This window comes from Gamsiella multidivaricata, assembly GCF_025024155.1.
Source record: "Gamsiella multidivaricata strain RSA 2152 chromosome Unknown BC939scaffold_56, whole genome shotgun sequence".
NCBI lineage: Eukaryota > Fungi > Mortierellomycota > Mortierellomycetes > Mortierellales > Mortierellaceae > Gamsiella > Gamsiella multidivaricata.
The window spans coordinates 108,333-120,996 of NW_026251764.1; the positions used below are offsets into that span (position 1 = coordinate 108,333).

Below are 12,664 nucleotides of genomic sequence, written 5' to 3' on the forward strand. Positions count from 1 at the left end.
TACTAGTGAACAAAGCATCACAAGGCGCCCGCGAATTCTCCTGCAAGGAGAGAAAGAGCCGACATCGAAGGATCAAAAAGCAACGTCGTTATGAACGCTTGGCTGCCACAAGCCAGTTATCCGCGTATCACGGATAAAGGAGCTCAGAGTGTGGTGAGCAAACTGCTGTGTCTTGGTAAGTGTGGAATAGAGGAAAGGATTTAGTGGGAGAGAGATGTGAGCTACGCCTCACACTCGTTGGATGCTTTTATTCCTACATTAGAGGGTAACGTGAATGTAGAATGAGCATAGCTAGTGCTAACTCTGTCGAATATGCCACAGTAAGGACGGTGACAGTCTCATCGAGTTTCTCCCAGACAAGTTTGATATCCTCAGGGTTCGGTGCTCGACGAAGGCACGCCTGGATGTCACCCAAGCGTAGTGTACACAGCTTATAGGTCCCATTAAACAAGGTCTTGAGCTGCTTGGGTTCGCTTTGGTTCCCAGCCTTTGAGCGTTGACACAAGTCTTCATCTTTGCTATTGTCTTGAGAAGTGATGGTCTGGATGGTAGGCTTGCCGTTGTTGATGCTGGTGGTGTTGATCGGAGGGGACTTTTTGGAGCAGACCTCTGTGAGTTTGAGATCTTTCAAATCCTTTTCATCAATTGGGGACACCCTTGATAAGAACTTGACGACATGAGGCCTGTGACGAGGATGTTGATTTGTATTCTTGCTCTTGTAGCCACGATCTTCCAGTTTTTTCCTCTCGGGCTTCCCCACTAGAGGTTAACGGTCATTTCCTCGCTGATTAACAGAGAGGTGGTCTTGAATTCACTGGCAGGGCAAAGCGCTGGGAGATTGTGGTAAATCAGGCTGGACTGAGGTAGTATACCAGTGCTTTGCTCTACCAGCGAATCCAAAACCATCTCTGTATCAATCACCAAGGCCATGGCCAAATGACAAAAGACCGGGTGTGTCCATCGTGAGACTTGGGTTCCGCAGGTCTCTGTCGGCGAATTTGGAGCTGGGTCTTGATAATCAATGGTGATCATAGGCGACATGTGCTGAGCGCTGGTCTTGACCGAGAAGCGGACGTTTTGCCCATGCGAATGTTGACTCGATCGTAGCAACTTGAATGGCAGAATTGGTTATTTGCTCTTAATGACGGCGCTTAATGGCGGTGGGTTTGGTAGGATATCAGATGTATTGATCTGTGGGTAGATACGCGTTGTAGAAGTGAAAAGGAAGTGCGATGAAGTTGTCGGTAATGGGATGCTGAAGGTATCGGAGTAGAATTGTGCAAGGTGGTGATAGAATTTGAGAGGGAGAAGCATTCTTCTTGTATGTGAAAGGAGAATGTGATAGACAAACGTCTGCCTCTTCATCGCTACTTCAGAGAGAAAATAGAAGGCATGTATCCAATTCTTGTTTGTTAAAGTCCCTTGGTATGGTTCTGAGCAGAGTGAGAACAATAGCGAAGGATATTTTGCATTGTTCATGAGCGATGTGGAATTGACTGGTGTTCTACTAAATTAGGAAGTCAAAAGAGCAGGCCATGGAAGTGATGGTGTCCTCGAATTAGATGTCTGTCCTTTTGTTTCGTGTTTTTTTTTACTGGTTTGTTGTTTTTTATTTAAAAAAAAAAAAAGCTTTCTCTTCCATTCTGTCTCCGTAATGATCTCCCTCTCTTTATGAGCATCAGAAAACAAAACATCGAAGCGTTGTTCCTTGTTCAAGAACGAAAAGAAAAAAAAAAAATGCATGGAAACCGATCCGAGCAAAAGAAGACGCTCCTTGGCGGGGAATTGAACCCCGGTCTTCCGCGTGACAGGCGGAGATACTCACCACTATACTACCAAGGATTGTAGCTCGTCGAATAGACAAGTTTTACTAAATTTTTATATCTAAATATTAGATTTGAAGTTAAATGGATTTCCTGCGTGAGTGGATTTACACGCAATTTGTGCACGACAAGCGCTCTGTGCACACGTTCTTCAGCAGTGCTGCTGATACGTCCCAGAGGACACATCATATTAAGAAGCTGCATGGTATGCTGCCCACCCTGAATACCATGAAGGCTCGCCACCCGAGTCTATATCATGACCGTGTCTGCTGCGTCTGCGATGTTCAGGACGAGGACAACCATCACCTGTGGACGTGCAGTGCTACTAGAAATGTCCACAAGGAGATCTGGCGCGAAGGGCTGCAGCAGATTGATAAGTGGGGACGAGCTGCAACGACCGAATACAACAAGAACAGCAAGAAGCAGCAAGAGCGTGATAGGATCCGCGCTGGAGCCACCGCTGCTGCACCGAAACCCATTCGATGGGTTTGTCCTAACAACGAGACCCACATCCGAGGTCTATCCTGTATCGCCGGGACCCGATCAATGCTCAAAGGCGACGAGTATTATGACCGCTCTCCGGATCTGACCTGGAGCATCAGCGATTTATGCCGTGGCATCACACCCGTCAGCCTTATCAAGGAGTGGGGCAGTCTATTTACCTCGCCATCGTCGATTGCGCGCCAGGTCATTCACAAGTTCGTCGGCTTTATTGAGGAGAAAGCTACGGAGCTGATCTGGAAACCACGCTGCAAGGCCACCATTGCTCGAGAGCGAGAATGGGGGATCACAGCCAAGATGAAACGAACTCCATACAAGGGACCGAGAGGGGACTGGAGTGATGGGTATGGATACATTAGCGACGATGACCAATGTCCGTGTGGTGCATTACTCGCTGACCATGTAAACGGGAGCTGCCCTGGCCCCGTGCTTGACCCAGACGCAGCGGATCGGACGCTGCTGGATTGCCTGAAAGGGAGGAGGCGGTTGACAACCATGGAGGGGATGGGGAAGATACCCTTCTTGTAACAAGGTGTTTTCAGCTTTTAACACACTGATGAGGTGTGGCAATTGTTGCGCAGGCCCTAGGGGCAGGCCCGGGGAATGTGACCTGTCAACTGGCGACTGTGGATCGGTTCCGCTTTGGTGGTGAGGACAGCGATAGTAGATCTTTGCTAGTTAGTCTGATAGATTCGCAGAGTCAATTGACTCGAGAGACAAGTTGTTATAAAAAAAAAAAAAAAATTGTGCGTAGAAAAATACGCGCAATTTGTGAAATCCCACATATCCTTGTGGGACAACAGGCCACGTAGGGAGCAGGAGCCTTTGGCACGGCACTCATGCGGTTGTAAATTATGAAACCAAGGATCCGTCGCGGCACTAGTCGGGGCGGGCAGTACGCTGCTTATTTTCTGTCCCAGCTGTAGGACTCCTTTTTTTTTTTTTTATTAACATAAATCCCCATGAGCACGCGACGCATGGTCCGCAAAGGCCTTGAAGCCATAGATGCCTTCCATGCACGGCAGAGCCGCATCCCTTACCAACTATGTTGGCTTGAGGCGTCAAATTCATAACCCATGTCGCATAGCTAGCCTAACCTAACTCCTACGTGACCTGTTGCGCGATACACGTCTCCTAATCCAGATCCAATGTTAATAAAGTTGTTTTTAAACCGAATAAACCCTCCATTATGTCCAACTTCCCTCGCCCCAAACAATGCTGCAGCACCCTATAATCCGCAGTCCGTCTACCTTCCTGGATCCCCGCTGCAAGTAACCGTCTCCCTTTCAAATCAGAGAAATCACCAACACTACGTTGGCGTCCCCGATCACCGTTGCGTCCTCCGGCGCGTTTGCTCATAAAGGTGATTCCAACTGACTTTTCCCAGGCGACAGTGTCCTCGCATCGTTTGTTCCATATCTTGGTCCTGCCAAACTCTTCGATCCTGCTCACGAACTTTGTCACCATGATCGTCGCAATCCACTTGGTGGTGGTAAATAGCTGCTTCCAGGTCTCAATGAGTCTCGTTGGCACCAAACCTCGGTATAACTCCTTGACCTCCCAATCTGCCTCACTCTCCGGTACTTCTCCTTCCGCAACGTGATATGCCCCTCGTCTTTCCGCCGTCCCCTGAATCTACTGCATTGACTCCCAGATAGCGTTCGTTCCTGTTGCCGAGAAGTTGGGACAAGTCGCAGTGAAGGGCTTGTCCTTCCGTTCGGCCTCCTCTCTCTCCTGTTCCCATTTTCGCACTGCCTGTCTCCATGCACGATATCCATTCGACTCCACCTCCTCCACCGCATCCCTCCACTCTTGTCGCTGGTCGCACAAGGTAGCTGAACAACGCCAAAGATGATCGTTCGTCTCTGCTTCCCTTTCACACCTACGACATATATCCGTTTGGTGAGTATCTGGATGTCGTTTCTTCATCGCCTGCAATGTCGGCAAATCTCCATGCAACTTCTTGATCCTGTGCGAACGTAAACGACAGTCTTCCAGACTGGTGTATAAGCGCTTTGGCGGGTTATTATCGTGTAGGATCCGCAGCGTCGGCGCCCATGCTACCGACCGCCAATCCTTGATGTAGGTCCTCGTTCGATGCTGCAATGTCCACTGATAATGGTGCCGTACCGTGGACTGCAGCTTCAGTATCCTTCTCAAGTCCAGGTCTGCACTGTGTGTTGCAAACTGTGCGTGACATTTCAAATCATGGTGCCACCTGTAGGACTCCTTCAAACCATAGTTAATAAGTCCCATGTCTATGGGGGTTCTCGTTAATAAAAAAAAAAAAAAGAGCATGGCTCGGAATATCCAAGCAAACGATGTTGAATCGTCTGCTGTGCTCAGCTTAATGATTAGGATGGTCACCCATTCCGACCGACTTAGTTGAGCACCCGTTCAATGACCTCTGAGATTTTTTTCGGGCTGCAGCCTGTTGACCAGGCAGGTCAAGGCAAAAAAAAAAAAAATGGTGGCAAAAAATCTGAAGCCTGCTTTTTTTTTTTTTTTTTTTTTTTTACATGAGCTTAGCATTTCTTAAAAAGCCATGCGGACAATATAAGTAAAAAGGCTAGCATGCTCACTCCTCGCTTCATGAGCGAGCTCGCTGGACTCTCTTCACTTGTTGGTATCTGGGTGCATGTTCACCAATTATTAATTCTTCAACTTGACGCAGGTCAATGGGCGTATTCGATAGATGCTGGGATTGCAAATTGAAAATGAAAGCGAACACAGCAGCTGGATATTCTGGTATTCTGAAAGGTTATGCATAATGGGTTGGGACTAAGCTATCGTTTATGGAGTAGCTAGATTACTTTATGCTGCGCCCAAAGTTCGGCCTGTGATGGCGTATTCCTGAACAGAGCTGCCCACGTTGGAGTGTGGGAAGCAGCTCTCCGTTTTTGTCCCTGTGCCTTGTCCCTCGTATCTTATCCCTTATCCCTTGTCCCTTGCCCCTTGTCCCTTTCTTTTTTTTTTTTTTTGCACACAGTCTCCTTTATCCAATCTCTCATCGATTTGTCGAATGCCGATGTTCGGCGTTCGTCCATTTACGTTCAGGTGGATAAAAGGCCAGCGGCACAGAGACATCTCCGGGTCACCGAATGAAACATATGGGAACTCATGTCCGAAACATCGTTCGATATCGCCACTGCTACACAAAGATTAGAATAGCGCTTCTAGAGCAAGTGGCATGGAACTGTGCCTGAATTTATAGTCTATGCATGAGTGGAACCTTGAAAGGTACCCTCAAAATTCTTTCATTGGTCGATTGGTCCGATTGAAATACAGTGGTGCACGTTGCAATTTGGAAATCCCAGAAGGGCGAGGTGGGCCTACGAATCGAAAGGCGCGCAAAGACAGGAATAGAGCAAAAGCTCTTAGGCGGCATGTTGCTTTGTTGTTTCTTGTTACAGTTGTAGATGGTAGCACAGAGGTAGGTTGGAGGAGAAGAATACAGGAAAGCCAGGTGTGGGAACAGGGTGTGACTTAGAGGCACGCTTTTGCTGTAAGGTGGAGAACACATACTCTACTATACGCTGAGACGAGCCAATTCCCGCAATGGACATTTTTCTTTCTTTCGTTTTTTGAGCCAACCAGCTGCTACTTAGGTGGAGAAACAAGCACGAAAGGCACAAGGAATAGAGAGGTTGGGGAGGATAGAGACCCTACCCGGGACGTTATACGTTATACGCGATGTAGTACAACAAGGGAGAGGTAGACTAGTGGGCGATGTAAATGGACCATTGCAGGGATTGTCATCCCACTTTCAGTTGGCCATCGCTCCTCCTTTTTGACCACCCCTTTTCATATGAAAAGAAAAGAAAAGGATGCCAAGAGGACGTGCAGTCATCGCTTATGAACTTCAATTGGCAGGCTATTCAGGCAGGTGGGTGGCCAGCACTTGTGGGCAAGAGGGAATGACCGACTTGACAAACAGACGGACGGACTAAAAAAAATAAAGTAATGACCATATCAGTTGACGGAAGTGATGCTGGGGGTTGTATTTAATACTTTAACACTAAGGCTTTTGTGTTCTGGGTTCGGGTGCAGAGGCACGCTGGATTGGTCAATGGAGATTATATTTTATTTCTTCTTTTTTTTCTGTGCATTCCAATCCGAAGTGGTGCAATCTCGTTCTATCTTCATTTCCTGAGGGGTGGGCTGTTTTGTTCCAAAATTGAGATGAACCTCACTTTGGGCAAGCGGGATGCTTTCGCTTTCAAAGAAGAGACATACAACATACGATGGCTGTTTCCTCTTTTACCTTTTCTCTTCTCCTTCGTTTTCTCCCTTCTTTCCTCCATCGGCGCTGAGGGTAGATCCGTCCTGGAAGAGCGGGGAAGGAGGTGTTTTTTTTTGCTCTTTGAAATTTTATTTGAAATAAGAATGGGGGAATTGGACGCACGAAAGCCATACAGGAAATAAAAGTTGTGGACTAGTCTATCTTTTACCATATCTGATTCAATCCACAGTATTCATTTCAATTCAATCTAATCTTATCCGCCCTTTTTCTTTTTTTTCCATTGGTCAATTGCTTCACTTCACACTTCTTTCTTTTCGCGACTTTCTCATCTCTTTTCTTTTCCTTCCTTTCTCCTTCTCTCTTCATCCTTCTTTTTCTTCTTCATCCTCTTCATCCCTCGCCGTCCTTCCGCTGCGAATCTGCTTGTCACTGGTTCCCTGTTAGCAGTTTCCTCTTCCCTTTCCCCACGCCTCCTTCCTTCCTCCTCCCCTTGGTTCCTGTTGAGATCCCATACAGCCAACCATATGCCACCAGAGTCAACGTACGTAGAGCCCCTGGCCAAGAAAAATGTCATCTCGCGATCCCAACTGGAGACGAGATGCAAGGCCGGCGAGATCCTGATCGTCGTCAATCAGAAGGTCTACAAGCTTGACAAGTGGATCAAGCATCATCCCGGCGGCCAGCTTGCCATTCGCCATTGCATTGGTCGTGACTGTACGGACGAGGTCAAGGCACTGCACCCCGACTACGTGCTCGAGAAGAAGATCAAATACTTTGAGATTGCGGATTATCTCCCCCGCGACTCTGACCCCGAGTTCGCACCCATCATTGGCTCGCGCACCCGCACCAAGGAGGAGATTTTTGAGGCCCAGAGCGCCCAGGTCTCGAGTGCCTATCGCCAGCTCGAGTCTCGTCTCCGCGCTCGGCAACTATTCGAGACCAACTATACCAACTATGCCTGGGAATTTTCACGGTATCTGACCCTGTTCACTATGGCGATCGTCCTCAACATCTACGGCACCTGCACCATGCACTACATGGCCTCAGCCCTCTGTCTAGCCATGTTCTGGCACCAGATCTCATTCTTTGCCCACGATGCCGGCCACAATTCCATTAGCCACAACCTTCAAATCGACAATGGCATCGGCATCTTCCTCGCAGACTTCTTAGGCGGTCTCTCAATCGGCTGGTGGAAAAAGTCGCATTACGTCCACCACATTGTCACCAACCACCCCATCCACGACCCCGATATCCAGCACCTTCCCTTCTTTGCTGTCACGACCCGCATCTTCCAGGGATTCTTCTCGACCTACCATCAAAAAGAGATGGTCTTTGACCGCGTCGCTCAGTTCTTTGTGTCGTACCAGCACTATCTTTACTATCCGATCATGATGATGGGTCGCTTCAACCTCTATGTCCAGTCGATGATGTTCCTGGCCAAGGAGCCCAACTACCCATACCGCAAGCAGGAGATTTTCGGTCTGACGATCTACTGGATCTGGTACCCGTATTTCCTCAAGCAATTGCCGACCTGGAACATGATCATTGCCTACGTCTTCATCTCCCACATGTTCACGTTCATGCTCCACGTCCAGATCACGCTCTCACATTTTGGCATGTCGACCGAGGAACTTGGAGATACAGAGTCGTTCGCAGCCAAGATGTTGCGCACGACCATGGATGTCGACTGCCCCACATGGCTCGACTGGTTCCATGGAGGACTGCAGTTCCAGGCCATCCACCATCTCTTCCCGCGTATGCCCCGGCACAATCTTCGCGCGGCGCAGCCTTACGTAAAAGAGTTTTGTGATGAAGTCGGATTGACCTATCACATTCACGGCTTTGCGAAGGGCAACCAGATCGTATACTCGGCGCTCAAGGACGTTGCGGACCAGGTTGGCTTCTTCATGGAGGTTGCCAAGCATGAGGCCAAGGAGTACGTTGAGGCCCAAAGAATCGTCCTTCCGGAGACCAACAAGGACAAATAGAGTTGGGAGGGGATCGTTTCTTTTTGCTTTTCTTTCATAGACTGACCCCTGCCGGTGTTCTATACCAAAGTCTTTGAAAATATATACACCATCTTTCATCATCATTTCTCAAGGAATTACTCTGTGATGCCAAGCAACGAGAACAGAAAAAGAAAACTCAAACTGGAACAGCCGGGCTTGTCGGCATCTATTTTTACCCAGCGAGCCGGACAGAATTCCCATAGACCGAAAACGAAACAGAGAAGCATTGGATGGAATGGGGGGCGGAGAGTGGCGGCGCACAACACACGACACAACAATAAGGGCACTGCCGCAGGGAGAGAAACAGATCGGGATCGACTGGAAACCATGACTAGCCCCGACGGACTTGTTGGGCGCGGCACGGCTCAATTATACATCTCAGCCGGAAGAGAAATTGCGCAACTTCATCTCTCGCCTTCCTGATAGTCTCGTTTGCTTGCACTCCCTCTATCGCTAGTCCTGCTGCCTATCTTGTCCCCCGGAAGAAAAGAAAAGATGGACAGGCGGGATGGTCAGACTGTCCCACGCCCTATTTCCTTTTTCTTTTTTCTTTTTTGCTCTCCTTCCTTCTAAAGCATTTTCTGTCACTATACCCATTTCGAATCTTCCTCCCTTTCTCGTTGCACATTCTTCTGCTCATCCTCGCCTTCATCCCCTTTATTCACTAGTATTAGTACTAAATAAAATAAAAAGGGCAGGAAAGGCAGTTATCTATCTATCATGAAGTGTATTGAGGACATCTCTATCCATCATAGTGCGAGAACATTGGATTCTGCAGCTGACGACCATCATTGCACTTATTACCGATTGAGCAAGTTATTCCATTTTTATATTTTTATATTGCTACTTTACAAGAGCTGCCAAAGCGATGTGTTTGGCACTAGTCAAGGGTGTGGCATGTGTGTATATGTGTATGTATGTTTTTCCGCGTGTATATATGTCTATCAAAGACCACACCATCCGCACCTCCTTCCTTCTCTAGAACTCAAACTCGCCGCGGAACTGGTTAATGTCCGCGCCGACGACCGCGCGCTCTGCCAAATCACTGCGGTCCATCATCATGAAAGTGCGACGGAGAGTCTCCCAAAGATTTCCGCTCACATTGACAGATCCGCCCTGTCCGTTTCCTTCGCCATCGGCCTGATGCATGCTCAAGGCGCCCAGCAAGTGCTCTGCAGCCTCCTTATGGCATCCAATGTTGATGCATGACACGCCCAGGTTGTACCGCGCACGAACGAACGACGGCTTGATCTCTAGCGCCTTGTGATACGCCTCAATCGCATCCTCGCTCCGTCCACTGTTGGCCAATGTGGCTCCCAATCGGTTCCAAAGCAGATAATCGCCTGGGCGGACCTTGAGCCCTGCCACGAAACAGTCAACGGCCTTCTCATACTCGCCACTGCCATAGAACAGCACGCCAAGTCCGACTTGAAGATCAGCGTCCATGTCGGCTCCTGAGGATCCATTCCGGACGGCCTGCAGGTACAAATCGGTCACACGTGCGTGGGTCTCCCATGAGCTGATTGATGTGGTTGGTGCAGGGTTTGCTGCTACAATATCCGGGTATTTGGTTGCCAGCCAGCGCTCTAGTGTCAGGTATGCCTGGTGGTCGTATCCTTCATTCGTGTAGCTGACAGCAAGATTCTAATATACAACAGTTACAGCAAAAAAAAAAAAAAAAAAAAAAAAAACGTTTAGTTTATCGAGCAATAGAAGACGAAATCGGGGACAATGAAAAATAGGTAAATCCGACATATAGTTCCTTACCATGTATGCATCCAAGTTGTTGGCATCGACCTGGACGGCCTTTTCCAAAGCTCGGATCGCGGGCTCCTCCTTCTCGTTCTGGGCTTGAACATTTCCAAGCATCATCCAGGCACGACTGTTGTTCTCATCCTGCTGCACAGCAGCCTCAAAGGCCAAGGCCGCCTCCGAAAGGGAGCCGCCTTCCTCTGTAAGCCGAATACCCTCCGCCATAGGGTCTGGGTGTGTTAAGTACGGGTTGTTGGGTTCGAACGTATAGGGTCCCAGCTGTGGGGCTGCGACCGCACTCAGATCCGAAAACTCGTTCTCCCAGCTTGAAGGGTCATCCAAGATATTCTGTACGTCCTCGGTATCTGTCAGGTTATCTCTGAGAGTGTTCCAGAGATCCTCAAGCTGCTCATGTTCTTCAAAATTGATGGGATTGGCGGTCGCTGCTGCCTCGCCGTCACGTTGAGCGGCCTCGAATTGGGCTTCCCATGAGGCGCTGTTGGCATCGATCGCCTTTCCTTTGCCCTTGCCCTCGACCAGTGCGAACTCATTGGCCCAGTCAAAATTCTTTTGGAAAGCAGCTTCGAATTCTGGGGGCATTTCGCCAACCACATGCTCGCGCTGCATAAACTCTTCCTGCCATTCTGTTGTAAAGAGGCGAAAATAAAGATAATTCTGCGATCAGCGGTCTTGTTCTTCAATAAACGATTGTTCTTATTGATAAAAGAAAAAGAAAAAAAGAAATTTCAAAGTACACAAAGGCTTTACCATGTGGAGGAGCTTGGTGCTGTTGAAACGCAGCCGAGAAGGCGGCCTCTTCTTCGGGACTCAGCTCAAAGAGACGAGCACCGGGTGGCTGATGAGTCTGGAACTCTTGCGTCCAATCTCCACCTATACCGTACATCAGATATTAAAGCATACATTTTATCAGTATCCGGTCTAGAGCTACAAAGTTGTGCAGTGTGTAATCGATCAGGCACCGTGTTCGATCGTTAGGTTCACTGCCTATTACTCCGCAGTTGACCATTTTTCCACAGTATGCATTTTCGGGGTGATGTACCTGGTGCCATTTCAAATCCTGGGGCATGGTGGATCGCCGACAGTTCCTGATGCATGTCGTTGAATCTGAATGCTCCGGGATCGCCCTGCTGCTTCTGTTGCTCAAAGAACTCGTTCAGGAGCTAATAACCATCCCGACGGGACAAAGTTTAATTGGAGACCGATCACGAATCAAAAAAGAGATAGACAGCTAGAGGTTAGAGAAAAGGTGGGGAAGCGATACAACTGTTGATCGAAGCGGCCAAAAAATAAAATAAAATAAGTAATGTCCATCGATTGTACTTTACCTGCTGGTCGTCGCCGGCCATGGTAGGTCGTGCTGTTCGCATAGATGGACCGGCCGCAGACGGTGCGTTCACGAAACGCTCCTAGAGTCATCGGTGGCAAACATCGACAAGAAGCGCCGGCAGTAAAGGCGATTAGTTTCATGAAAGAGAAGCTGTGGGGCAAGACCCGGAGAAGGGGGGTGAGAGGACTTACCCGCTGCAGCGAAGTGTTTTGGTCAAAGTGCTTTGTGAACTGGCGCATAGCGTTTGAGCCGGAGCCACACTCTGCTCCGGAGGCCATACTCTGGAAAGCCATGGTGATATGATTATTTGAACGAAGGAAGTGAAGGAAAGGGCTAGGTAAGATGAGGAAAAGAAGAAGAGACGAATGAGATGGGAAGGAAGGAAGTGGTGTGAATGAACAACGGCTCGGAGCAGTGGTCTTTCGTTGTTGAAGTGAACACTTTGTGGACCCATTTTCTTCAGGTGGAGTAAAGAACATCACGTGTGAATCCCCCGAGAGAATCCAATGGGCGGGTGGAGTCCGTGCAGCGGGGAAGGGAAAATCCACTGAAACGGGGAAAAGAAAACTGGCTTGTGGCAACCAAGCGTTCATAGCGACGTTACTTTTTGATCCCTCGGTGTCGGTTCTTTCTCTAATCCTTGCAGAGAATTCTAGCACCCCAGCATTGGATTGCTGCGGATGTGTATAGGTGATACTAACAGGACGTTTTCGCTTTTTTTTTTTTTTTGGTGAGATGTTTACTCTAGGCTCGGACATGTACAGTACATCCGCCTCTATCCCATCCCACCAGCGATCTCTCTGGCATAGCCTCGTTGGCTTACTTTACATGACCAAAAGGTACTTGTTTGCTTTATTTATTTTTTCCAGTCATTGAGCAAGCCGAAACAGACGCGCTTCGCCGTGTGTCCATTTAAACATTTTCGCGCCTTTTTTTTTGAACCTCGGTAGCACCGCAAACACGCATCCTGTTGTACAATGGACCGTTG

At 48.6% G+C, this 12,664-nt stretch overlaps 3 protein-coding genes and 1 non-coding gene across 4 annotated transcripts; 1 reads left to right on the plus strand and 3 right to left on the minus strand.

Moving 5' to 3' along the window:
* Positions 1-253: 253 nt before the first annotated feature.
* On the minus strand, positions 254-1,041 carry BC939DRAFT_479255 (uncharacterized protein; the record flags this gene model as incomplete). Its single annotated transcript, XM_051558832.1, has 2 exons — positions 254-759; positions 873-1,041. 2 exons carry the CDS (start codon positions 1,039-1,041, stop codon positions 254-256), a joined length of 675 nt encoding a protein of 224 aa, XP_051409725.1.
* A 729-nt stretch (positions 1,042-1,770) lies between these two features.
* Positions 1,771-1,842, minus strand: BC939DRAFT_t136. Its single transcript has one exon. It is a non-coding gene; the product is annotated as a tRNA-Asp (tRNA).
* A 5,249-nt stretch (positions 1,843-7,091) lies between these two features.
* On the plus strand, positions 7,092-8,555 carry BC939DRAFT_399957 (fatty acid desaturase-domain-containing protein; the record flags this gene model as incomplete). The annotated part of the gene is made up of 1 exon (XM_051552509.1): positions 7,092-8,555. One exon carries the CDS (start codon positions 7,092-7,094, stop codon positions 8,553-8,555), a length of 1,464 nt encoding a protein of 487 aa, XP_051409726.1.
* Positions 8,556-9,507: 952 nt separating this feature from the next.
* BC939DRAFT_246108 (uncharacterized protein) lies at positions 9,508-11,322 on the minus strand. Its single transcript, XM_051550959.1, has 3 exons — positions 11,097-11,322; positions 10,344-10,972; positions 9,508-10,220 (listed from the first exon to the last, which is right to left on the minus strand). The coding sequence occupies exons 1-3, from the start codon at positions 11,230-11,232 to the stop codon at positions 9,555-9,557; spliced, it is 1,431 nt and encodes a 476-aa protein (XP_051409727.1). The 5' UTR covers positions 11,233-11,322; the 3' UTR covers positions 9,508-9,554.
* Positions 11,323-12,664: the final 1,342 nt, after the last annotated feature.

Excerpts from the sequence above, each read along its gene's own strand:
- BC939DRAFT_246108 (XM_051550959.1), bottom strand. The coding sequence starts at position 11,232 with ATGTACGGTATAGGTGGAGATTGGACGCAAGAGTTCCAGACTCATCAG. Across the intron at positions 10,973-11,096 it reads GCACCAAGCTCCTCCACATG|AATGGCAGGAAGAGTTTATG; the intron begins GTAAAGCCTTTG and ends TCTTTACAACAG. Across the intron at positions 10,221-10,343 it reads ACAACTTGGATGCATACATG|AATCTTGCTGTCAGCTACAC; the intron begins GTAAGGAACTAT and ends GTTGTATATTAG.